Raw genomic sequence first — 27,706 nt, forward strand, 5'->3', positions numbered from 1 at the left:
ACCATGTAACATGAGTTTAAGTGTGATTGGCAAATTCTGAAAACAACTACATCCCCAATTATAAGAGGGTGTTCACACTTCTGCAACCACATTATTGTAGTTTGGTTATTTTTATGTTTCCCCTCTGAATGATTTCCGTTTGTTTTTCAATGGAATTGAACAGAGATTATGGGTCACATTAAAGGTGGAAAAGTTCTGAAATGATTAATCTTGGACTGATTTTTTTGGCATGACAAAAACCTGGCATTTTTACAAGGGTGTGTAGACTTTTTATATCCACTGTATATAAGTTGTCAGATGTAGTTACAACTTAATCTCCGCCCATGTTGGGAATAATTTTACATTTTCAGTTGGAAACAATGGCCCACATTAATAATAATAATGGCACATTTGTCACCAATGAAATTGGAGAGGATAGTTGGTGAGAATTGCGCCTTAGTATGACTGTGTTTAAGTTTATTTTTATGCCTACCATAAGCAGTAGTACATTTGTGGCCTTTTTTTTTTTTTTTGCCTTTGTAAAATTAGTCTAAAAGTATATTTACATCTAGACCACGCTCATATTTCTTGCCTATGCAATATTTGTCAATATCCGGCTTAAACTGAATAATAAATGTTGACCATTGTGGACATTATACTATAATACTGTCTTGGTCAAGCTTCTGAACAGGAGCATTGACCCACCGTTTCACTATTACATTTGGCATAAGGATAAAACAGAGAGCCGAGTCTAATGAATTTTGCAATCTTAACCTTAAATGCCACTCACGAGGGTAGTCGAAAGTCCCCAATAGCGACCGCTTGCAGATTATATTTCCGAAGCAAGGTAACAGAATCAATATTGCAACACTATAAGACCAATACAGGTCATGGCACGCGGCAATCTAAAGGCAGAATTGAGAAACAGTCCGGATCAAATTTAAAACCGCAAACAACAAACACCTTCACAAATGAATTCATTTAAAGGACCTTGTTGCTCAGGAAAAGTATGGCAGTTCTCAGCAGATTTATGTAATCAAAGGTGATCAGCCACATGCTGAGCACCGACCAAGTGACATGGGCCTGTCCCTCTAAGGGCCCTTTTACACCTGCCAATAATTGGGCAACCGAGTGTTCATAGAATGCTTGTTCCTGATAATTGCTCTGTGTAAAAAGGGCAACGATCAGCCGATGAATGAGCAAACGCGCACTCATCGGCTAATTGTATAGTATTAAATGCCTTAAATATTATCGTTGTCTGCAGACGTGCTACCGACATGATAGAAATGCAAGCGGAAACGCAGGATAAATTGACATACTGCGGATTTTAAAATACTCACCACAGGTCAATTTACAAGTAGAGAAAAATCTGCACCGTGTAGATGAGATTTCTTGAAATCATTTACTTTGCTGGTACTGTACTTCGCTGTATTATGCTGCGGATTTGCCTCATGAACATACGCACAGCAAATCCACACGTAATACGCAACGTGTGCATTCAGCCTAAAAGGTGTTTCAATCTTTTCCTTTTTTTTTTCTTTTTTTAATGTAACTTTACACATACTCTTGATTAAAATCTCCTACCAATGTGTCACTATAGTTTCAGACTAGAAGCAATCCCTGTGTAGTCTGATCCTTTTCATTTGTCCCTGCACTTTCTGCTTACATTCATACCCCCTTACATGTGTCCCCTACCTGTTTTTATTCACTCTGTATTTTGGCAAGAGGTGGAGGACAGATGGAAAATAGAGTAAGAATACAGGATCCGACTAAACAGTGTTTGGTTGTCATCTCTAATCATGGAAACGCAGGGACCTACATGGGAGCTGCCTACGTAAAACGATAGATATTTCATTAAGACTTTATGTAAAGTTGTTTCATTTGTTTTGTTTTTTTCATATACATTGGAGCAATAAAAATATTGGTTGCAAAGGTCTTTATACCCTTTAATCCCTTAATGACCAGCCTTTTTTTCAGACCTTAAAGAGGCTCTGTCACCACATTATAAGTGTCCTATCTCCTACATAAGGAGATCGGCGCTGTAATGTAGGTGACAGTAATGCTTTTTATAAAAAAAAACGATCTATTTTTACCACTTTATTAGCGATTTTAGATTTATGCTAATGAGTTGCTTAATGCCCAAAAGGGGCGTATTTTTACTTTGGTCAGCGTCATACACTCCCCTGTACAACACCCACTTGGTCTAAAGTAAAAACACGCCCTCTTGGGCATTAAACAACTCATTAGCATAAATCTAAAAACGCTAATTAAGTGGTAAAAATAGATCGTTATTTTAAATAAAAAGCACTGCTGTCACCTACATTATACCGCCAATCTCCTTATGTAGGAGATAGTGTCCAGAGCCTCTTTAACGACCAAGCTATTTTTTAAGTTTTTCCTTCGTCACATTCAAAGAGCTATAACTTTTTTATTTTTGCGTCGACATAGCTGTATAAGGCCTCATGCACACGACTGTAAAAACTCCCGTTATTATGGGTCGTAATTACGACCCATAATAACGGGCTCATAGACTTCTATTGGCCACGGGTACCTTCCCGTTTTCTTATGGGAAGGTGCTCGTGCCGTTGAAAAAGATAGAACATGTCCTATTTCAGGCCGTAATAACGGCACGGGCAGCCCATAGAAGTCTATGGAGCTCCCGTAATGACGGGTGACTACGTGTGCGCACCCGTCATTACGGCAGCGTTGCTAGGCGACGTCAGTAAATAGTCACTGTCCAGGGTGCTGAAAGAGTTAACTGATCGGCAGTAACTCTTTCAGCACCCTGGACAGTGAATTCCGATCAATATATAGAGCAACCTGTAAAAAAAAAAAAAGACGTTCATACTTACCGTGAACTTCCTGCTTCCTCCAGTTCGGTCTCCCGGCCGTTGCCTTGGTGACGCGTCCCTCTCGACATCTGGCCCGACATCCCTGAATGACGTTTCAGCCCATGTGACCGCTGCAGCCAATCACAGGCCAATCACATGCTGCAGCTGTCACATGGACTGCCGTGTCATCCAGGGATGTCGGGCTGGATGTCAAGAGAGGGACGCGTCACCAAGGCAACGGCCGAGTAAGTATGAATGTCTTTTACTTTTACCTCGGAAAGGGCTGCCCCTTCTCTCTATCCTGCACTGATAGAGAGAAGGGGCTGCCGATTAGTGCAGTGCAATTTTGCATCGAAAAAGTGCCCGAAAATACAGATGGAATACTGGTGACACCGGAACCGTATTTACGCCTGTATTTACGAGTGGGAAAAAATATGGTCGTGTGCATGAGGCTTACGGACTTGTTTTTTTGCGGGACAAGTTGTATTTTTTAATATCACCATTTTGGGGTACATATAATTTATTGATTAACTTTTATTAACTTTTTTTGTGGGGGGTGGGGATCCAGCAATTTCGGCACACTTATTTGCATCCTAAATCTACGCCATTTACCGTGTGGTATAAATAGCATAACTTTATTCAGTGGGTTGTTACGATTGCGGCGATACCGAATTTATATAGTTTTCTTATGTTTTACTATTGCACCATTAAAACACGTTGTTTTTTTTTCAAGATTATTTTGTTTTTTTTAAGGCAGGATGAACGGAAAAAAGCAATTCTGGCATTATTTTTTATTTTTTTACAGCGTTCACCGTGCAGGCTAAATAATGTAATAGCTTTATAAGTGGGGTCGTTATTAATGCGGCGATATCAAATATGTGTAATTTTTTTACTTTTGTTTCTTTTTTTAAAATAAAGCATGTAAGGGGAAAAAGTGTTTTTTTAATCTTCTTTTTTTTTTTTTTTTTTTTTATTGGGATTTTTATTTATTTATTATAAACTTTTTGTTAAACTTTTTTTTTCTAGTCCCACTAGGTGACTTTACTGTGCGATTCTCTGATCGCTTTTATAATATTAAGTGTATTACTGCCTCTGGCATGGTCTAATAGGCATCAACTAGAGGCAGACCTGGGGGCATTTGTTAAAGCCCCAGGTGCCATAGAAACCACCGACATCCTGCGATCGAATCACATGGTGCTGGTGGGGTAAGAGAGGGAGCCCCCACCCACTAAAACCACTCAGATGTGGCGCTCGCTATTGAACGCCGCATCTGAGGGATTAAACGAGTAAGATCGATACTGATATCAATCCTGCCCGCCCGAGCAGGGCTGCTCCCAGCCCTCCGCTACCTCTGGTAGCGGAGAGCAGGGAGATTTACCTGGCGGTGGTTTTTTCTGATGCAGTAGCCTTTTACGGCGCTGCATCAGAATAAAGCCCGTTAGTGGCCTCCGTAAAAACACCTATGTGCGGTCACTAGCGGGTTAATTCACAATAGACTGGCTGCTCTTCTAGAGCAGATCATAAACATCTTTATACGACCATTATCAATAAATATGGTTAAATAATTTCTTGAGTATTTAAAAGGTAGACTGGAGATATCACATTGAATATATTCAAAGATTATAATATATTTTTTCTATTATCTCTGTTATCAGCTGCATTACCCATTGATCACGTTTTTTCTGTGAACGGTTCAGTAACAAAATCAAGTCTGGTGTATTTATCTACTTTTTGTTTTGCACGCTTAGGATCTACAAATATATAGTATAATTCTGAGATTATTTATATTCTCAGGTTCATCGTTGGGTTAACTATGAGTCCATGCTGAAGGAGTGTCTAATCGGGAGGATGGCTGTGAAACACGCTGCATTATTAAAAGGTAAAACTTCAGATATACAATCTACACTATATGGACAAAAGTATTGGAGGACCTGCACATTACACCTACAGGAACTTTAATGACGTCCTATTCTAAATCCATAGGCGTTAATATTAAGTTGTTCTCCATTGCAGCTTCCACTCTTCTAGGAAGGCTTTCTACAAGATTTTGCAGTGTGTATGTGGGAATTCATCCAGAAGAGCATTTGTGAGGTCAAACACTGATGTTGGAGGAGAGGGTCTGGCTCCCAATCTCCGTTCTAGTTCATCCCAAAGGCGTTTGATGGGGTTGATGTCAGGGCTCTGGGTGGGCCAGTCAAGTTATTCCACACCTTAACTCACCCAACCTTGCCTTTTATGGACCTTGTTTGTGTATAGGGGCACAGCCTTGCTGGAACTGAACAGGGCCTTCCCTAAATAGTTCCCCCAAAGTTGGAAGCATTCAATTGTCCAAATGTCTTGGTTTGCTGAAGCATTAAGATTTCCCTTCATTAAACCCTTCCCAACATATGACATACAGTTACGTCATAGCCGGGAAGGGGATGTATGGAGCGGGCTCACACAGTGAGCTCGCTCCATACAATGCCGGTGTCGGCTGTATATTACAGCCGACACTTCAGAGTAACTAGCGGCATCGCGCTTGAGCGCGATCCCGCCAGTTTAACTAGTTAAATGCCGCGGTCAATACCGACCGCAGCATTTAAATCTTGAGAAAGAGGGGGGCGACCCCCTCTAACAGCTCATCGCGCCCCCGCAATGTAATCATGGGGGGCGATGGTTGCTATGGCTGCCTGGGGGCCTAATGAAGACCCCCAGGTCCGCCATCTTTGTACACCTATTAAGTCCTGCCTCTGGCAGGGCTTAATAGATGCCTGTCAGAATCACGATATACTGCAATACATTCGTATTGCAGTATATCGTGCAAGCGATCTAACGATCCCTGGATGAAGTCCCCTAGGGGGACTAAAAAAAAAAGGAAAATAGTTATATAAAGTTTTGGTTTTTTTTGTGTGTAAAAAAAAATAAATTAAAAATTAAAAGTTCAAAAAACCCCCCTTTTGCCATTTTCCCCCTAGAGCATAGTAAAAAAATAAATAAATATACATAATTGGTATCTCCGCGTCCGTAAAAGTCTGAACTATTACAATATATCATTATTTAACCCGCACGGTGAACGCCGTAAAAAAAAAAAAATTGTAAACGCCAGAATGTCTATTTTTTGGTCACCTAATCTCCCACAAAAAATGAAATAAAAAGTGATCGAACCGTCGCATTTACACCAAAATGGTATTATTAAAAACTACAGCTTATCCCGCAAAAAATAAGTCCTCATACCACTTAATCGACGGAAAAATAAAAAAGTTATGGCTCTCGGAATTTGGCGATGCAAAATAAATTTTCTTTTTTACACTTAGGTTTTTACTTGTAAAAGTAGTAAAATATAGAAAAAACTACATATATTTGGTATCGCTGTAATCGTATTGACCCGCAGAATAAAGTTAACATGTTGTTTTAATTGCACAGGGAATTCCGTAAAAACAGCGCGCAAAAAAACATGGAGGAATCGCTGTGTTTTTCATTTTCTACCCCACAAATAATTTTTCCCCCGTTTCCTAGTATATTAAATGGCAAAATAAATTATGCTACGAAAAACTACAACTCGTCCCGCAAAAATCAAGCCCTCATAGTACTATATCGACGGAAAAATAAAGGTGTTATGACTTCTGGAATGTGGAGAGGAAAAAACGAAAATGAAAATCTGAAAGTTTACGTCGGGAAGGGGTTAAACCTAAAGGGCTTAGGCCAACCTATGAAAACCAACCCCATGACATTACACCTCTTCCACCAAACTTTACAGTTGGCACAATGCAGTCATGCAAGTAATGTTCTCCTGGTATTCGCCAAACCCAGACTCGTCAATCAGACTGCCAGATAGAGAAGGGTGATTCGTCACTCAACAGAATACGATTTCACTGCTCCAGTGGCGGCGTGCTTTACACCACTCAATCTGATGCTTGGCATGTTGCTTGGTGATTTAAAGGAACAGTGTCACCACTAATATCAGTTTGATGTTAGTGTTTTATTAAAAACGTTTGTATTTATTTGTGTGTTTGTGTGTTACTTTTTTTTATTTTTACACTTTTTCTTCCCTATGGGGGCTGCCATTTTTTTTTCCATTTCTGTATGTGTCGATTAACGACACATCACATACAGACATGGAATACGGCAGCTCCAGTCCCATAGGGAATGCGAACGGGGCCCGTTCCATCCACTATGGTGTACGCCGTCTGTGTGGGAACGGCGCATGCGCCGCTCCCACACAGTCCAATTTGAAATGCGCGCCGTCCGGCGCCATTTTCCTGTGGACCGGAAGTCGCGGCCGGACAGTAAGATTACTACTTCCGGTCGCGGCTTCCGGACTTGTGCACATGGAGCAGCGGCAGCAGACGGAGCGGACGGACCGGAGGGAGCGGCGGCGACTAGAGCAGGTAAGTGATTTCTATGTATGTTCGTGTTTTACTGTATGTTTACTAGTGTATGTTAACCTACTACACTGTGTGTTAGCTCAAAAAATGGCGACACACAGTGTAGGAGGTTAGACCGTTCAATCCCCTCGTTTCTCCCGGCACTAGCCAGGATAAAGGAGGGGGGATTCTGAGAGCTCACTAGAGCGAGGGATTTTTACCCAATTTTGCAGCATAAAGCAATGTGGTTGCTTGACTACATGCAATGCTGCAATTTTGGGAATTGCTCCATCTAGTGACCAGCACTGGGAAATATTATAAATTAGAATCCAATTGAATCCAATTTATAATATTTCCTGACTCGTGAAAAAAATAAAAAAAATTAGAACAATGTTTAATCACCTACACACTAATTGTTTAACTAAAAAAAACAAAACATTTTTTGCTAACAACACATTCCCTTTAAGGCTTGCATGCAGCTGCTGATTGAGTCTTGGTTTGGCGCATGGCAGGAGAACTTTACCTTTCTGCCTGCATTGTGCTCACTGTAAAGTTTGGTGGAGGAGGGATTATGCTATGGGGTTGTTATTCAGGGCCCCAGTGCACAAAGCGGGGTCCCTAAAGGTATAGTTTGGTGTGGTAGAACTTGACTGCTCCACACAGGGCCCTGACCTTAACCCCATCGAACACTTTTGGGATGAACTGTAAGGACTTATTAACACAGACGTGTCCGTTTTGCGCTCGCAAAAACGCTGCGTTTTGTGTGCACAAAAGGTCCGTGTGTCATCAGCATATGCTGCGTGGCTGCGTGATTTTGACACTCTGCTTTTATGTTTACAAACCGAAAAGCACGTGGTGCTTTTCTGTTTTCATTCATTCCTTTTACTACTGTTGCGCGAATCACACGCGGCACCCGGAAGTGCTTCCGTGTGCCGAGCACGATTTGCACGCACCTTTTGACTTCAATGGGTGCGTGCTGCGCAAAACACGGGCAAGTATAGGACATGTCGTGAGTTACACAGCGCACATACGCTGCGTGATATTCACTGACAGTCTGAACAACCCCATTCACTTACATAGGTCCGTGCGACGCGTGTGAAAATCACGCACGTAGCACGGAAGTATAACACGTTCGTGTGAATAAGGCCGAAGGGTATGTTCACACAATCCTATTTTCGGCCGTTTTTCATATAAAAAAATGGCCGCAAAAAAGAAGTGCAGGTCACTTCTTGGGACGTTTTTGGAGCCATTTTTCATAGACTCTACAGAAAACAGATCCAAAAACGGCCGTAAAAAACGCAGCGAAAAACGTGAGTGGCTTAAAATACGCTAGAAAATCAAAAGCTGTTTTCCCTTGAAAACAGCTCCGTAGTTTCAGACGTTTTTGATTCAACGTGTGAACATATCCTAACAGAGATTGCAAGCCCTCTTGTCCAACATCAGTTTCTGACCTCACAAATGCTCTTCTGGATGAATGGGAAAAAATCCCCACAGACACGCTCCAAAATCTTGTAGAAAGTCTTCCCAGAAGAGTGGAAGCTGTTTTATCTGCAAAGGGGGGAACCAACTCCATATTAATGCCTGTGGATTTAGAATGGGATGTCATAAAAGCTACTGTAAGTGGAACATGCAGGTCCCCAATACATTTGCCCATATATTGTGTGTGTGTGTGTGTGTATATATATATATATATATATATATATATATATATATATATATCTATCTCTTCGCAACAGTGAGAACCAGGATACTGCAATACTTTGGCAAATCCCTCTTTGTATCAGAACAGTCCCTCGCTCAATTAAACTGAAGATAATATCAGAATATTCCAACTAGACAACTCAGGCCTCACAATATAGTCCGGGACGCTGCTCTCTTTACCTCCGTTTGTAATTATTCTCTATGGACACCAGATGTTTTTTTTCTGTATGGATGGTTGCTTCTAGCCGTTTTGCGGTACAGCTGTTGTTTTGCTGGAGACATCACTCTGGTTCTGAATCCCCGCTAAGGTCCTCAGTGTTTGGCTGACTTGTCTCCTCAACGCCGACACTGGTTTTGCTCAGGGTACTCATCTCTCATTCTGTCTAAAACTTACAAGCAATCACTGCATGTAAATTTTGCCTCATAGCTTACCGTTCCTATTTTTTTGGGAAGCATGAAGAACACAAAGGATGGTTTTGTTATCTCATGAATTAAATCTTCAGGAAAAAGATCAGTTTCATGAATTTCCAGCATGTTAAAAAGAAAAAAAAAATTTGGTGTAATTTTGATGGTGGTTTAAAATTGATGCTCTCAATGCGCACACTTGTTTTTCCAATGTTGATATATTAGCTGCTGCTCAAAGTGCGAGTGCTTTACATTTACTGTAAAAGCATCAAATGTTCCTCAAATCCTTTAAAACAATAGCATTACTAATGGCCTGCCTAGGGTTAGGCCAAATCAGATTCTTACTGAAAAGAAAGGCTTCCGCCAACCTCTAAGCTTTATCTGATGTCTCTCCTTTAAGTAGGTTGTTGTAATTGATGGCTTTCCAGTTCCTATTCCACAACAGCACTACCTTCCTTTAATGTTTTGACATCAACATTAAACCACAGCTTACATCCGCATTGTTCTTAATATAAAATACATTTGCATTCTCATGGCCCTCAAATCAGTAACTGACTAACTGAGGGCCTGTTCACATCTGCGTTGGCTTTCCGTTTCGGGCTTCCGTCGGAGGTTTCTGTCGGGTGAACCCCGCAACGGAAAGTCCAACAAACCACAGCTTCCGTTTCCGTCACCATTGATATCAATGGTGACGGAAACATTGCTAATGGTTTCCGTTCATCACCATTCCGGCAGCTTTCCGTTTTAACGATGGAATCAATAGCGCAGTCGACTGTAACGTATATGGACTGTAACGTCAGGGGCTCCCGCTATGAGTGGAATAACCAGCCAGTGTTGCCGACAGTGGCGCTATCCACAGGGGGAGGGGTGTGTGGCACTATCTACAGGGGTTGTGGCACTATCTACATAGACACTGTGGCACTATATGGGGAATTATCTACAGTGGACTCTGGCGCTACCTTTTCATGGGCACTATGTGGGAACTGGCACTATATATATGGACACTATCTACAGCGGCATTTCGGCACTACATGGGCACTGTGGTATTTTCAGAGAGTTGGTACAATAAAAACCCGGATGAATCAAATTCATCTGCTTTCTTGGACGGCCATGAAAAACGGATAGCAAACTGATGACCTACAGTGGTTCAAAACGGTCAGACAGCCAGGAAGTGAATGTAAATTTTGAAGCACACCGATGCAAAACAGCCATGAAAAACTGACAGTTGATCCATTTTTTTTCCACCATTGTGTGACTATAGCCTTATAGTCTTCTTCACTCTCCCCTTACAGCAATCCAGGCTAACGGAAAGAGAAGATGACTAACACCTTGATTTATTCAGTATAGAGTATGAGCACCATGCGCAGAAATATACGTTCTTACACGCCTTGGCATTCTATCAATGAGGTTATGAATTGTTGTCTGAGATAAGTTATTCAACACTGAATTCACTTGGGCATGCAAATCCTAAAGATTGGCTTCTAGCAGCTCCCTTTGCAATTGCCAACCATTGACATCCCAGTTGTGTTCGATGGGAGACAAGTCCGGAGACACTGCAGGCCATGTTAGCACGTTTAGGCCATGCAGTCTGCTCACAGTAGCACGAGTAACTTGTGGCCTGGCATTGTCCTGTTGAAAAATGGCTTCTGGGACACTTTGGAGAAATGGCCGTACCACTGGTTCCATGAACAAATCAATGTAACGACAAGCTGTTAGTGTACCTAAAATGAAGACCTTATTCCACCCCGCACCATAATCCTGGGCGTTGGATCAGTGTGACGTTCCCTTGTGAAGGCCTCTTCATAGCATTGCCCACGTAGTCTCCAGACCAATCTCCAACTATCATTGCGTCCGAGACAAAAGCAGGACTCCTTGTTGAAGAGGATTGACCTCCGTTGCTGTCTTGCTGTGCAACATGATAGCTTTTGAGAGCGACGGTGTGTTTGGTGGAACACTTGTAGCTGGACGTCTGGCTCATTCGTAGCCCAATGTCATGAAATGCCTTCTGATGGTTTGTGGCGACACTGGTTGCCGCCCTAGGTTTGGTATGTAACGTCTAATTTTACTTGCAGTACAGAATGGATCACTATGTGCATTCTTCCAATCAGACAATCCGTCCGTGCCTAGGTTTGCTTCCGTGTACCTCTTGCTATCATTCCCATTCCTTGTTGTTCTCCCAACCTCCTGGAACGAAACGTTGAACAGTGCCGTTGGCGACAAGTGGTGATAACTGGTACATCGACGAACTGGAGGCATCACATAATCATCCCACAACACTTGATCCGATTTCTGAGGTTTCATGTGGCTAAAAAACTTTGCTTTTAATCTGGCTTTTATGCTCATTCCACATGCCACAGATTGGAGCTAGGTGCTTGAAAATGTCATCATTTGCAGATCTTCGCTAACTCTGATACTTCCTCGAGTTGCGTAACATTACGGCCTGCCCTTCTTGGTGTTGCAATTTCAATGTTGAGGAGTGTATATATAAAAAATTACAGTGGTTTTTTTCACATTTTGTTGTGATTTGTCTGCTCCATTAACCCCTTCCCGCCGGATCACGTATATATACGTCATTAAAATCGGTGGCTTACCGCCTTTTCACGTAAATGTACGTCATGGAGATGAAGCTGGCTCAGGAGCTGAGCCAGCGACATCCCCGCCGGGTGACGGCTGTATGTTACAGCTGGCACCCTAAGGTATCGGCCAGGACCGGAGCTAGCCTCCGATCCGACCGATTAACCCCTCACATGCTGCGTTCAATAGAGATCGCAGCATGTGAGGAGCTTATAGCCACCGGCACCCATGCAACGTGATCGCTGGGTTGCCGGTGGCTGCAAAGGCGATCGGAGGGCTAATGCTTACCTCCCGATCAGCCTGTAACGGAATCCTCCTATGCCCCGTCGTCGGCGGGGCCCAGGAGGCTTCCGGGAACATCGGCAAGATGGCGCCGGCTCAGCTTCCGGCTCAAAAGCTGAGCCGGCGTCATCAGCAGTGGGTGTCCGCTGTATGTAACAGCGGACACCCCGATCTATCGCCAGGAACCGGAGCTAGCTCCGATTCCTGGCATTAACCCCTTCGATGCAGCGATCCATTGTGATCGCTGCATCCTAGAGGTTTGTAGAAAATCGGCAGCCTTGCCATGCGATGGCAAGGCTGGCGACTGCTACCATGGCAACAGGAGCCCTAACAATGGACTCCTGTCTGCCATTACGTAAGCTGATTAGGCCCCGCCCAGAGGCGGAGCCTGATCGGCTTGCTGTCAGTGAACAACTGACAGTTCCAATACATTGCACTACATAGGTAGTGCAATGTATTAGAACATCAAACAAACAGTTGGACATTCAAGTCCCCTAGTGGGACTAAAGAAAAGTGCAAAAAAAAGTGTAAAAAAAGTAAAAATAAAAGTTGGAAAACATACAATAAAAGTTTCAAATAATAACACAAAACACAATCGCCCTTTTTCCCTTATCAAGTCATTTATTATTGAAAAAAATAATAAAGCCATACATATTTGGTATCGCAGCGACCGTAACGACCTGAACTATAAAAATATTATGTTATTTATCCAGCGCAGTGAACGCCGTAAAAAAACAACTCAAAAACACTGCCATAATTACTGTTTTTTTGGTCACTGTCTTCCAAAAATTGAAATAAAAAGTGATCAAAAAGTCGCATGTATCCAAAAATGGTACCGATAAAATCTATACCTCGTCTCGCAAAAAACAAACCCTCATACAGCTCCATCGATAAGAAAATTTAAAAGTTATGGCTCTCGCAACATTGCGACAGAAGAAATACATTCTCTTTCCAAAAGTAATTTTATTGTGCAAAAAGTTATAAAAAAGTTCTATAAATTTGGTATCGCCGGAATCGTACTGACCCGCAGAATAAAGGAAACATGTAGTTTATAACGTACGGTGAACGGTGTATATAAAAAAAAAAGTGGCACAAGCTGGGCATGACATGTTTGACACTGAATTGGCATATCTAGGGAACATTTTAATTTGTACCTTCCGCAGCGCAATCATTTATGGAAAAGACCTGTGGGGTGAAAATGCTCACTACACCTCTTAATAAATGCCTTGAGGGGTGCAGTTTCCAAAATGGGGTCACTTCTCAGGGGTTTCTTTTATTATTTCACATCAAAGCCTCTGCAATTGTGAACCAATACTTTATAAGTCGCCAAATTAGGCCTCAATTTTACATGGTACTCTTTCACTCCTGAGCCCTGTCGAATGTCCAGGCAAAAGATTAGGGCCACATGTAGGGTGATTCTAAAACAGGGAAACACCGCATAATAATTGAGAGCTGTCTTGTTATGGTGGCACAAGCCGGGCACCACATATTGGCGTATCTAAGGAAAAATTCCCATTTTCATTCTCCCACATCGTGTGCACACGAATTTCTGCAAAACACCTGTGGGGTTAACATGCTCACTACACCCCTAGGTGAATACCTTGAGGGTGTTGTTTCCAAAATGGGGTCACTTCTGGGGGGGATCCACTGTTTTGCTCCCACAGGGACTTTGCAAATGCAACATAGCGACCAGAAACCAAATGCAGCAAAATCTGTACACCAAAAGCAAATGGCGCTCCTTCCCTTCTGAGCCCTGCCGTGTGCCCAAACAGCATTTTACGACCACGTGTGGGGTATTGCCGTACTCCAGAGAAGTTGCTTTACAAGCGTTGGGGTTCTTTTTTTCCTTTATTTGTTGAGAAAATTAAAAATTTGGAGCTAAAGCTACGTCTTATTGAAGAAAAAGGATTTTTTTTATTTTCACTGCCCAATTCTAATAAAATCTATGAAACACCTGTGGGGGCAAAATGCTCACTACACCCCTAGATGGATTCCTCAAGGGGTGTAGTTTTCTCAATGGAGTCACTTTTTTGGCGTTTTCACTGTTTTGGTACCTCAGGGGCTTTGCAAATGCGACATGGCCTGCGCAAACCATTCCTGCTAAATTTGAGCTCCAAAAGCCAAATGGCGCTCTTTCCTTTCTAAGCTCCGCCGTGTGTCCAAACATCCGTTTATAACCACATTTGGGGTATTGTTTTACTCGGGAGAAATTGCTTTACAAATGTTGTGGTGCTTTTTCTCCTTTAGTCCTCGTGGAAATTAGAAAAAATTAGCTAAACCTACATAATCTTTGAAAGAATGACTATTTTTATTTTCACGGCCTACTTCCAATAATTTCTGCAAAAAACCTGCGGGGTAAAAATGCTCACTATACCCCTAGATAATTTCCTCAAGGGGTGTAGTTTCCCAAATGGGGTCACTTTTGGTGGATTTCCACTGTTTTGGCACCGAAAGAGCCCTTGAAACCTGACATGGTGCCTAAAATATTTTCTAATAAAAAGGAGGCCCAAAATCCACTGGGTGCTCCTTTGCTTCTGAGGCCGGTGCTTCAGTCCATTACCACACTAGGGCCACATGTGGGATATTTCTAAAAACTGCAGAATCTGGGCAATAAATATTGAGTTGCGTTTCTCTGGTAAAAACTTCTGTGTTACAAAAAAAATAGAATAAAAATGAATTTCTGCAAAAAAAAATGAAATTTGAAAATGTCACCTCTACGTTGCTTTAATTCCTGTGAAACGTTTAAAGGGTTAAGAAACTTTCTAAATGCTGTTTTGAATACTTTGAGGGGTGAAGATTTTAAAATGGGGTGACTTTTTGGCGGTTTCTAACATATAAGGCCCTAAAAGCCGCTTCACAACTGAACTGGCCCCTGTAAAAATAGCCTTTTGAAATTTTCTTGAAAATGTGAGAAATTGCTGCTAAAGTTCTAAGCCTTGTAACGTCCTAGAAAAATAAAAGGATGTTCAAAAAACGATGCCAATCTAAAGTAGACATATGGAGGATGTTAGTTAGCAACATTTTTGTGTGGTATAACTGCCTGTCTTACAAGCAGATACATTTACATTTAGAAAAATGCTAATTTTTGCAATTTTTCACCAAATTTTGGTGTTTTTCACTGGTAAATATTGAATTTATCGACCACATTTTTCCATTATCATAAAGTCCAATGTGTCACGAGAAAACAATCTCAGAATCGCTTTGATAGGTAAAAGCGTTCCGGAGTTATTACCACATAAAGTGAAATATGTCAGATTTGAAAAAATGGGTCTGGTCCTGAAGGCCAAAATGAGCTTGGTCCTGAAGGGGTTAAAAATAAAAAACATGGAATTAATTAAACTAATCTAGAAAATCAAAGCTTCATAAGTGTTGTAAAAATAGTTCTGATATTCAAAGTGGTTGCAAAGATATTATCGTTTTTAAAAAAGTGCATATCAAAAATGGTAAATTTGACCTGTACACAACCCTTTCATGACAAAGGGTCATTGATGCGCCTAACAATTGTTCTGTCATGGTTGCCATAGTGAAATGTAATGTTCAAAAAAAGGGCATTATAGTTTTACATTTATAACATTGCAGCAGTTGCATGGATAAGTAACATACTTATACTAATATACAAGAGGGGGAGAAATCTTCCAGCTCTCCGGTCCAGGTGAACAAATTCGGACTGCGCAGGGATCCTCGTGGCGGCACTCGTTGAAATAGAAACAAAAATGGAGAACCGTGATCCAGCACTTGATTTAAAAAGAAGTCTTCCAACTTTATTTCAAATATGTTAAAATCCTAGTAACACAATGGGGTGGTTGCATCAGAAGGTGGTCTATGCGTTTCGGATGAGTCACACGTCCTTACTCATGGCATATTATAAAGCACTTACATACTTTAGTATGTATAATATTCCATGAGTATGGATGTGTGACTCGTCCGAAACGCGTAGACTATCTTTTAGTATGTATAATATGCCATGAGGAAGGACATGTGACTTGTCCGAAACGCGTAGACTATCTTTTAGTATGTATAATATGCCATGAGGAAGGACATGTGACTTGTCCGAAACGCGTAGACTATCTTCTAATGCAACCACCCAATTGTGCTACTTGGATTTTACCATATTTGAATTAAAGTTGGAAGACTTCTTCTTTTTAAATCAAGCACTGGATCAAGGTTCTACGTTTTTGTTTTTATACTAATATAGCTTAGATGAATGGCCCAAAAACCACATATGATGGTCAATGTCCTGTATTTTTCTTAGCTATGTGTTCCAATATGATGACATTTATTTACAAGTTTGATGCTGTACATGTTTGTTGGGCACAGTCTGTTCTTTTGACATTGAGAGTATTTTTTTTAAATTATTTTTCTTTGTTTACTTGTGACATGTTGCATATTTACAGCTATTGTCCATGGCAGATAAATGAATATATTGGGTCCACAATGGATTTTTATTTTTTTATTTTTGCATTAAGGCAGAAACTAATGTACATTAGTATTTCAAGACAAGTACCCACTTTGTCCTACAGTCAACAAGCATCACCATGTTGGTCTGTAAAATCTACTGCGACATTTACACACACTGAAAAGCAGACGGCTGTCTGCCAGCCGCTTTCCTACCATATGCAGCTGTCGCATCTTACGCTGCACTTCCATCTCTTCTCCCCAGTGCCATAGTGACACCATCTTTGCTGGGCAATGATTTATCCTGCCGATTACACCAAAAAGTTATTTTTTCCCGGAGTTGGTAATGCCTTGCAGGTGTTAGAGTAGCCAGTCATCATGGTTCACTCCAACTGTGTTCTTTTCTCAACGACAATTTGTCCAGGATTCACAAAAACCTCTTTAAAGCTAAAGTGAGAAGGGTGTCTCCCCATTGATCGTGTCACAGGAAACTCCTGTGACGTGATCAATGGTTATTCCTGTGTTGACGCAACAACTGTGCCAAAATATATTAGACTTTGTAATAGGTATGTCAACCGATACAAGCCCTCCAGTGATTTTATCCATGTCCAAATCCTGTTTTATCGATATATCGAGAGAGGAATTAGACGTACAGATGCTGCTGGTATGCTCAAAATACTCCTCTGAGGTTTATTGCCAAAACAAGTACAATAATATGATTTCAAAAAAGGTGTAGGCTTCATTTCAGCCAATCATATACAATATGATAACTCTCATTCAGCCAATAAGAATATTTCAAGTGCATTATTAGAATTCTTCATACATCAGGTTTTCAGGTGACTTATTTCTCTTGGCAAGGATATAATAGATAGTTCTTCAAAGATGGGGGAGTTTTACTCGCATACATATGTGAGTGTGTCTCCCTCTCATCGCACTCTCTCCCCTTTCCTTCTTTCCACAAGTTGCGCATTAGAATTAAGGCCAAAGATAACTTAACTTAGAAACACACAAACTTGTCTTAAAGGAGCAAGGAGTTTCTTATTCACTACAAAAGAAACAAGATGGAGACTCCTGGCTGCTGCACAAAATGAAATAATTTAAACATTTTAATCCCTTTCACAACCTGGTATGGGCAGAAGATCCATTAAAGGACCCCAGGGCTGTCTGACCATATTCCCTGTTGTTAGGGCAGTATACAGGCCAATGTACTGGCATATAGATATAAGCCAGTACATTAAAGTTCAAAACTAAAAATGAAAAATCCCTGTATGGGATTTAAAAAAAAAGTAATGTTAAATTAAAAAAATTGTAAAAAAAAAATAATACACATGTTTTAAAATAAATAAACATAGCAGTCCCAAAACATGAAATAATATACACATATTTGGTATCACCACGTCCGTAACAATCTGTACAATAAATGTATAACATTATTTATGATCGGTGTACGGCGTAAAAGGAAACTGCAACGGAACTGCTTTATTTTTTTTGTACATTTTCGCCAAAATAAAATAAATATATAAATTAAACGATAATATAAATGTACCAAAAAATGGTACATACATGAAGTACAACAAAGTCTTATACAGCTACAGCGGACAAAAAATGAAAAAGTTATGAGCGCCAAATATAAAAAAATTGGTCCTCAAGGCCAAAAATGACCGTGTCCTTAAGAGGTTAATATACTCCAATTATTGTACGTTGATGTTATTTATTAATTTAACCCGTTAGTGACCGCCAATACGCCTTTTAACGTCGGCCACTAACGGGCTTTATTCTGATGCATATGCCTTTTTACGGCACTGCATCAGGATAACGTAAACAGAGCAGGGAGCTGTCAAATCTCCCTGCTCTCAGCTGCCAGAGGCAGCTGAGGGCTGGGGGCGACCCTGCTCTGCCGGGTGAGATCGATATAAGTATCGATCTCACCCGTTTAACCCTTCAGATGCGGTGCACAATAGCGTGCACCGCATCTGAGTGGTTTTGGAGAGAGGGAGGGAGCTCTCTCTCTCTCACACCGACACCCGGCGATACGATCGCCGAGTGTCAGTGTCTCCAATGGCCCCCAGGTCTGCCTGGAGCGAATGCCTGCTAGATCATGCTGGAGGCATGACCTAGCAGATGCCTGTCCATTTTAAACAGACAGGCAGTAATACACTGCAATACAAAAGTATTGCAGTGTATTATAATAGCGATCGGAGGATCGCATAGTGAAGTTCCCTAGTGGGACTAGTAAAAAAGTTAAAAAAAAAGTTTAATAAAGTTAATTTAAAAAAAAATGAAAAACCCACCTTTTCCCCTTACAAAATGCTTTATAATTATCCCCTTCCCGACATTTGACGTACATGTACGTCATGGAAAGCATTGACTTCCCGCAAAATGCCGTACATTTACGTCAAATGTTTGGCACCGGCTCAGTCGGATCCATCATCGTCGGATCTCAGCTGTATCTTACAGCTGACATCCGACTGTAACGGCGGGGACCGAAATTAGCTTCGATCCCCGCCATTAACCCCTTAAGTGCAGCGCTCAAACGCGATCGCTGCACTTAAGGTGTTTGCAGCTCATCGGAGCCCCAGCAATGAAATTGCCTGGGTTCTGGTGGCTGCAATGGCAACCGGAGGCCTAATACTGGCCTCCCGGTCTGCCTAGCACCGAAGCCGGTCAAGATCCGCCCGGCGGCGGAGCCTGATCGGCTTCCGTAGCTGCCGGCAAGATGGCGCCGGGTCAGGAGCTGATCCGGCGTCATCAGCGGTGGAAGTCAGCTGTACTGTACAGCTGACATCCACCTGTAACGGCAGGAACCGGAGCTAGCTCCGATCCCTGCCATTAACCCCTTCGATGCAGCAATCGAAAGCGATTGCTGCATCGTAGCGGTTACTAGCAGATCGCCAGCCCTGAGAGGCAATCGGGACTGGCGACTGCTGTTATGGCAACAGGAGACACAATGGTCTCCTGCTCTGCCATTACGGAAGCCGATTTAGGCCCCGCCGGGAGGCGAAGCCTAATCGGCTTGCTGTCAGTGAATGACTGACAGATCTAATACATTGCACTACATAGGTAGTGCAATGTATTAGAAAAAAAAAAATCTGACCGTTGGACCTTCAAGTCCCCTAGTGGGACTTGAAGAAAAGTGTAAAAAAAGTATAAAAAAGTGCAAAAAATAAAAGTTTGAAAACAATACAAGTTTCAAGTAATCAAATAAAACACAATCCCCCTTTTACTCTTATCAAGTCCTTTATTATTGAAAAATAATAATAAACCATACGTATTTGGTATCGCCACGACCGTAACGACCTGAGGTATCAAAATATTATATTATTTATTGCACGCGGTGAACAGCGTAAAAAAAAAACGTAAAAAACTTTACCAGAGTTTCTGTTTATTGGTCACTTTGCCCTACAAATATTAGAATAAAAAATTATCAAAAAGTCGCACGTATCCAAAAATGGTACCTATAAAAACTATAGCTCGTCCCGCAAAAAACAAGCCCTCATACAGCTCTGTCGACAAAAAAATTAAAAAGTTATGGTTCTCACAACTTGGCGACAGAAAAAATACATTCTTTTTACAAAAGTAATTTTATTGTGCAAAAAGTTGTAAAACATAAAAAAGGTCTATAAATTAGGTATTGCCAGAATCGTACTGACCCACAGAATAAAGTTAAAGGGAACCTGTCACCAGCATTTCACCTATTAAACCGACTATACCTGGTGGTAGTGGGTGAAAAATCATTTCTATATAACCTATAATTGTCTTCTTAGTCGGCTCTGTAGCTTTAGTATTTAGCTTTTTAGTGTATGCTAATGAGCAGAATAGAGTCAGATCTTCATTTGAAAAGAGTCAAATCTTCGTTTTGAAAAGAGTCAAATCTTCATTCCTCAAGTCTTTCCGAGTTTACCTCACCTTCTTACTTTTGATTGACAGCTCCTCGCCTTCCCCATCACACAACATCCCGCGCTTGTGCATTGATATCCTCTTCTGGTGTGTGCACACAAAGGGACACCGGATTATTACGATAAAAGGCGCGAAACGTTTGCAGACCGTTATTTACAGTCGGAGGAGGAGTTTAGGAGCGGGGATAATGGCAATGAACTTTTTATAGCAGCAGCTAGTGAGGGAGAAGTAAAGTTCAATAGGTGAAATGCTGGTGACAGGTTCCCTTTAACATGTAATTTATAACGCATGGTGAACGCTGTATAAAAAAAACAAAAAAAGCTGTGCCAGAATTGCGTTTTTTTTGTTTACCTGGCATCCCAAAATATAGGATAAAAGGTGATCAAAAAGTCACATGTACCCCAAAATGGTACCAATAATAACTACAGCTCGTCCCGCAACAAACCAGCCCTCATACCGCTACGTCTATGAAAAATAAAATTTGTTATGGCTCCAATAAGTCAGGAAATAAAAAAATATGCAGTTGTGCCCGAGGGGAACATTTCTTCTGTTTCAAGAGGCGATTTATCAAGGACCTAAAATTAGGAAACCAGGAAGGGGAGAGCCCAAACATATCCTTTGGAAGCGACGGTGCCCGTATTATACCAGGACAACACTTTCCCAGCAAAATTCCCCAAACTACAAAAGGTGCGGAGTGTGGACCAAAAGGGGGATAAGAAATGACACCATTTATCAGTGCGACACTGGCCTGTGCAGAAAGGATTGCTTCACAGCGTAACACACATCTATGGATTATTATTTATTTATTTTTTTATACCACCTGACTATGCCCCTTATATACTCCGCCCCGCTTACATGTACCCCCACATTATAAAACACCAGCAATACTCAAACAAATATAGTACCAAGCAAAATCCGCTCTCCAAAAGCCAAATGGTGCTCCCTCGGCTCTGAACCCTACAGCGTGCCCAAACAGCAGTTTCCTTCAACATATATGGCATAGTCATACCCGGGAGAACCCTTTTAACAATTTTTGGGGTGTGTGTCTCCAGCGTCATAAGCTTGGCATGACATATTTGCCACTGAATGGCATATCTAGGGAAAAATATAAATTTTTAATTTGCACCATCCGCAGTGCATTCATTTATGGAAAAGACCTGTGGGGTGAAAATGCTCACTACACCCCTTAATAAATGCCTTGAGGGGTGCAGTTTCCATAATGGGGTCACTTCTCAGGGGTTTCTTTTTATTATTTCACATTTGAGCCTCTGCAGTTGTGAACCAATACTTTGTAAATCGCCAAATTAGGCCTCCACTCCTCATGGTACTCTTCACTCCTGAGCCCTGTCATATGTCCAGACAAAAGATTAGGGCCACATGTAGGGTGTTTCTAAAACCGGGAAACACCGCATAATAATTAGAGGGCTGTCTTGTTATGGTGGCACAAGCCGGGCACCACATATTGGCATATCTATGGAAAAAAATCCCATTTTCACTCTGCAACATCGAGTGAACACTAATTTCTACAAAATACCTGCAGGTTTAAAATGCTTACTACACCCCTTTGTAAATGCATTGAGGGGTGTAGTTTCCAAAATGGGGTCACTTCTGGGGGGTTTCCACTGTTTTGGGCCCACAGGCGCCCAGAAACCAATCCAGCAACATCTGCACTCCAAATGGCGGTCCTTCCCTTCTGAGCCCTGCCGTTTGCCTAAAAACAGGAGTTTATGACCACATATGGGGTATTGCCGTACTCGGGAGAAATTGCTTTACAAATGTTGGGTTCTTTTTTTCCTTTATTTGTTGAGAAAATGAAAAAATTTGCGCTAAAGCTACGTCTTATTGAAGAAAAAGGACTGTTTTTATTTTCACTGCCTAATTCTAATAAATTCTATGAAATATCTGTGGGGTCAAAATGCTTACTACACCCCTAGATGAATTCCTCAAGAGGTGTAGTTTCCTAAATGGAGTCCCTTTTTGGGCGTTTTCATTGTTTTGTCCCCTCAGGGGCTTTGCAAATGTGACCTGGCCTCCGCAAACCATTCCTGCTAAATGTGATCTCAAAAAGCCAAATAGTGCTCTTTCCCTTCTAAGCCCTGCCGTGTGTCCAAACAGTTGTTTATTACCACATGTGGGGTATTGTTTTACTCGGGAGAAATTGCTTTACAAATTTTGTGGTGCTTTTTCTCCTTCAGTCCTTGTGAAAATGAGAAAAAATTAGCTAAACCTACATTTTCTTTGAAAAAATTTAGATTATCATTTTCACAGCCTACTTCCAGTAATTTATACCAAAAAAATGTGGGGTCAAAACGCTCACTATACCCCTAGATAATTTCCTCAATGGGTGTAGTTTCCGAAATGGGGTCACTTGTGGGGGGGTTTCCACTGTTTTGTCCCCTCAGGGGCTTTGTAAATGTGACAAGGCCTCTCAAACCATTCCTGCTAAATTTGAGCTCCAAAAGCCAAATGGCGCTCTTTCCCTTCTAAGCCCTGCCGTGTGTCCAAATATCCATTTATTACCACATGTGGGGTATTGTTTTACTCGGGAGAAATTGCTTTACAAATTTTGCGGTGCTTTTTCTCCTTTAGTCCTTGTGGAAATTAGAAAAAAAAATCGCTAAACCTACATTTTCTTTGAAGAAATGTTGATTTTAATTTTCACGACCTACTTCCAATAATTTCTGTAAAAAACCTGTGCGGTCAAAATGCTTACTACACCCCTAGATAATTTCCTTGAGGTGTCTAGTTTCCCAGATGGGGTCACTTTTGGGGGATTTTGACTGTTTTGGCACCGCAAGAGCCCTTCAAACCTGACATGGTGCCTAAAATTTATTCTAACAAAAATAAGGCCCCAAAATCCACTAGGTGTTCCTTTGCTTCTGAGGCCGGTGCTTCATTCCAGTAGCGCACTAGGGCCACATGTGGGATATTTCCTAAAACTTCAGAAACTGGGCAACAAATACTGAGTTGCATTTCTCTGGTAAAACCTTCTGTGTTATAAAAAAAATTGTATTCAAAATTTATTTCTGCAAAAAAATATGAAATTTGTAAATTTCACCTCTACTTTGCTTTAATTCCTGTGAAATGTGTAAAGGGTTAAGACATTTTCTAAATGCTGTTTTGAATACTTTGAGGGGTGAAGTTTTTAAAATGGGGTGACTTTTTTTGGGTTTCTAATATATAAGGCCCTCAAAGCCACTTCACAACTGAACTGGCCCCTGTAAAAATGGCCTTTTGAAATTTTCTTGAAAATGTGAGAAATTGCTGCTAAAGTTCTAAGCCTTGTGAGGTCATAGAAAAATAAAAGGATGTTCATAATCTAAAGTAGACATGTGGGGGATGTTAGTTAGCAACAATTTTGTGTGGTATAACTGCCTGTCTTACAAGCAGATACATTTAAATTGAGAAAAATGCTAATTTTTGCAATTTTTCGCTAATTTTTGGTGTTTTTCACAATTAAATACTGAACATATCGAGCAAATTTTGGCAGTAACTTAAAGTCCAATGTGTCACGAGAAAACAATCTCAGAATCGCTTGGATAGGTAAAAGCATTCCGGAGTTATTACCACATAGGGTATGTGCACACACACTAATTACGTCCGTAATTGACGGACGTATTTCGGCCGCAAGTCCCGGACCGAACACAGTGCAGGGAGCCGGGCTCCTAGCATCATACTTATGTGCGATGCTAGGAGCCCCTGCCTCGCTGCAGGACAACTGTCCCGTACTGTAATCATGTTTTCAGGCAGGGTGTTAGGGATCTGCCAGGTACTTCATCTAGCTATACTCCTGGGATTAATCAATCCACACCTGAGGCCAGACCTGTTCGACTGACACCATCTCCCACCAACCAGGGTGGCAGGCTCAGGAGTGGGAGAGCCTATCGCGGCCTGGTCTCTCGGAGTTAGCTCCGCCCCCTGCCCTTTATTACCTGCCCTGTGCTCTCCCTCAGTGCTTGTAATTCTTTTGGATTCCTGGCCCCACTGCTGCTTGCTCCAGCCTGCTTATGCCGTGCTTCTGCCTTGCTGCAGTTCTGCTTGACCTGCTTTGCTTGCCCTGGCTTGCTTCTGTCTCCGTGCCCGCTCGGGTGTACTCACTTCGTCCTGGTCCTGACTGTTCGTTCGCCGCCCCGTTTCCTCGTGGCGTTCCGTGGCTACTGCCCCTTCCCTTGCGTGTTCCCCGTTTGTCTTCCAGTGCACTTAGCCAGCGTAGGGACCGCCGCCCAGTTGTACCTCGTCGCCTAGGGCGGGTCGTTGCAAGTAGGCAGGGACAGGGCGGTGGGTAGATTAGGGCTCACTTTCCCTTCACCTCCTTCCTGCCATTACATAATTACAAGCCCTTACCTAGTCTACGCTTTCTCCTACGCTGACGCTATCATGGACCCCCTTGAGACCCTGACCCAGCAGATGCAGGGCCTCTCCCTACAGGTCCAGGCCCTGGCCCAAAGGGTCAATCAGGGTGACGCTGCTTTAGTAGTACCCCTCACCTCACCTCTAGAACCCGACCTCAAGTTACCTGACCGGTTTTCAGGGGACCGTAAGACGTTTCTCTCCTTCCGGGAGAGTTGCAGACTGTATTTCCGCCTAAAGCCCCACTCCTCAGGTTCCGAGAACCAGCGGGTGGGTATCATCATATCCCGACTCCAGGAAGGGCCCCAAGAGTGGGCCTTCTCCTTGGCTCCTGACGCCCCTGAACTTTCCTCTGTTGATCGTTTTTTCTCTGCCCTCGGACTCATTTACGACGAGACTGACAGGACTGCTTTAGCCGAGAGTCAGCTGGTGACCTTACGTCAGGGTAGGAGACCGGTTGAGGAATACTGTTCTGATTTTAGGAAGTGGTGCGTAGCTTCTCAGTGGAACGATCCGGCCCTAAGGTGCCAGTTTAGGTTAGGATTATCTGACGCCCTGAAGGATCTGCTGGTTAGCTACCCCTCGCCTGACTCCCTTGACCAGGTTATGGCCCTAGCAGTACGACTTGACCGACGTCTCAGGGAACGTCAGCTAGAACGCTTCAGTGTGCTCCCCTCTGACTTTTCTGCGATTCCCCCCGAGGTCCCGTCTCCTCGCCCCTCCACGGAGGACTCGGAGGTACCTATGCAACTCGGGGCCTCCATGTCCCCTCGACAACGTAGGGAGTTTCGCAGAATGAATGGTCTCTGCTTCTACTGTGGGGACGACAAGCATCTACTGAACACCTGTCCCAGGCGCAAGAATAAGAAGCCGGATAACTTCCGCGCCTAAGTGATCATCGGGGAGGTCACTTGGGCGCACAGGTATTTCCCGTTAATGTGAAACGCAATAAAATTTTGCTTCCCTTTCAGGTCTCGTTTGCTGGCCGGTCTGCCACGGGCAGTGCTTTCGTGGATTCTGGCTCATCTGCTAATATCATGTCTGTGGAATTTGCTATGTCTCTAAAGATGCCTTGTATTGATTTACCTTATCCTATCCCTGTAGTAGGAATCGACTCAACCCCCCTTGCTAATGGTTATTTTACTCAGCATACCCCTGTTTTTGAACTCCTGGTTGGCTCCATGCATTTGGAGCAGTGCTCTGTACTGGTGATGCAGGGATTATCGTCTGATTTGGTATTAGGTCTTCCCTGGTTGCAGTTGCATAATCCCACGTTTGATTGGAATACTGGGGATCTCACCAAATGGGGTAATGAATGTCTGATGTCATGTCTTTCTGTTAACTCTATTTCTCCCCGGGAGGAGGTAAACACGCTTCCTGAGTTTGTTCAGGACTTCGCCGATGTGTTTTCCAAGGAGGCCTCTGAGGTTTTGCCCCCCCATAGAGATTACGATTGCGCCATCGATTTGGTGCCAAGCTTCCTAAGGGTAGGATATTTAATCTTTCATGTCCTGAACGTGAAGCGATGAGGGTATATATCCAAGAATGCCTGGCCAAGGGTTTCATTCGCCCCTCGACTTCTCCTGTAGGTGCTGGCTTCTTCTTCGTGGGGAAGAAGGATGGTGGTCTTAGGCCGTGCATTGATTATCGTAACCTGAATAAGGTCACCGTAAGGAACCAGTACCCACTTCCTTTGATTCCGGATCTTTTTAATCAGGTTCAGGGAGCCCAGTGGTTTTCTAAGTTCGATCTACGGGGGGCATATAACCTTATCCGCATCAAAGAGGGGGATGAGTGGAAAACTGCGTTCAACACACCCGAGGGTCATTTCGAATACCTGGTCATGCCCTTTGGGTTGTGTAATGCCCCTGCTGTCTTCCAGAATTTTATTAATGAAATCCTGAGAGATTACCTGGGGATATTTCTTGTTGTGTACCTTGATGACATACTGGTGTTTTCCAAGGACTGGTCCTCCCACGTGGAGCATGTCAGGAAGGTGCTCCAGGTCCTTCGGGAGAATAATCTGTTTGCTAAGACTGAAAAATGTGTCTTTGGGGTACAGGAGATACCATTTTTAGGGCAAATCCTCACTCCTCATGAATTCCGCATGGACCCTGCCAAGGTTCAAGCTGTGGCGGAATGGGTCCAACCTGCCTCCCTTAAGGCGTTACAGTGTTTTTTAGGGTTCGCCAACTATTACAGGAGATTTATTGCCAACTTCTCGGTCGTCGCTAAGCCTCTTACGGACCTCACCCGCAAGGGTGCCGATGTCCTCCATTGGCCCCCTGAGGCCGTCCAGGCCTTTGAGACTCTCAAGAAGTGCTTTATCTCGGCCCCCGTGCTGATTCAGCCCAACCAAGAGGAGCCATTTATTGTGGAGGTTGACTCTTCCGAGGTGGGAGTGGGGGCCGTCTTGTCCCAGGGAACCAGCTCCCTCACCCATCTCCGCCCCTGTGCTTACTTCTCTAGGAAGTTTTCGCCCACGGAGAGTAACTATGATATTGGCAACCGCGAACTTCTAGCCATTAAATGGGCGTTTGAGGAGTGGCGGCACTTCCTGGAGGGGGCCAGACACCAGGTAACGGTCCTTACGGATCACAAGAATCTGGTTTTCCTAGAATCGGCCCGGAGGCTTAATCCTAGACAAGCTCGGTGGGCACTATTCTTTACCAGATTTAATTTCTTGGTTACCTATAGGGCTGGGTCCAAGAATATTAAGGCTGACGCTCTGTCACGTAGTTTCATGGCCAATCCTCCTTCCGAGAAGGATCCCGCTTGTATTTTACCCCCTGGTATAATCGTCTCTGCCACGGATTCTGATTTAGCTTCTGATATCGCGGCTGATCAGGGTGCAGCTCCCGGGAACGTCCCTGGGGACAAACTGTTTGTTCCCCTGCAATACCGGCTGAGGGTACTCAGGGAAAACCATGACTCCGCTCTATCTGGTCA

At 42.7% G+C, this 27,706-nt stretch overlaps 1 protein-coding gene across 1 annotated transcript in view; it reads left to right on the top strand.

Annotated features, from left to right (window-relative positions):
• Window positions 1–27,706, top strand: part of CYB5R4 (cytochrome b5 reductase 4) — a 269,520-nt gene that overhangs the window by 86,217 nt on the left and 155,597 nt on the right. The window contains exon 4 of the mRNA XM_075862092.1: window positions 4,605–4,689. Coding sequence (XP_075718207.1) covers window positions 4,605–4,689 — 85 coding nt within the window. The remainder of the gene's footprint in view (window positions 1–4,604; window positions 4,690–27,706) is intronic.

The sequence above is a fragment of the Rhinoderma darwinii genome, chromosome 4, assembly GCF_050947455.1.
Source record: "Rhinoderma darwinii isolate aRhiDar2 chromosome 4, aRhiDar2.hap1, whole genome shotgun sequence".
Classification (NCBI taxonomy): domain Eukaryota; kingdom Metazoa; phylum Chordata; class Amphibia; order Anura; family Rhinodermatidae; genus Rhinoderma; species Rhinoderma darwinii.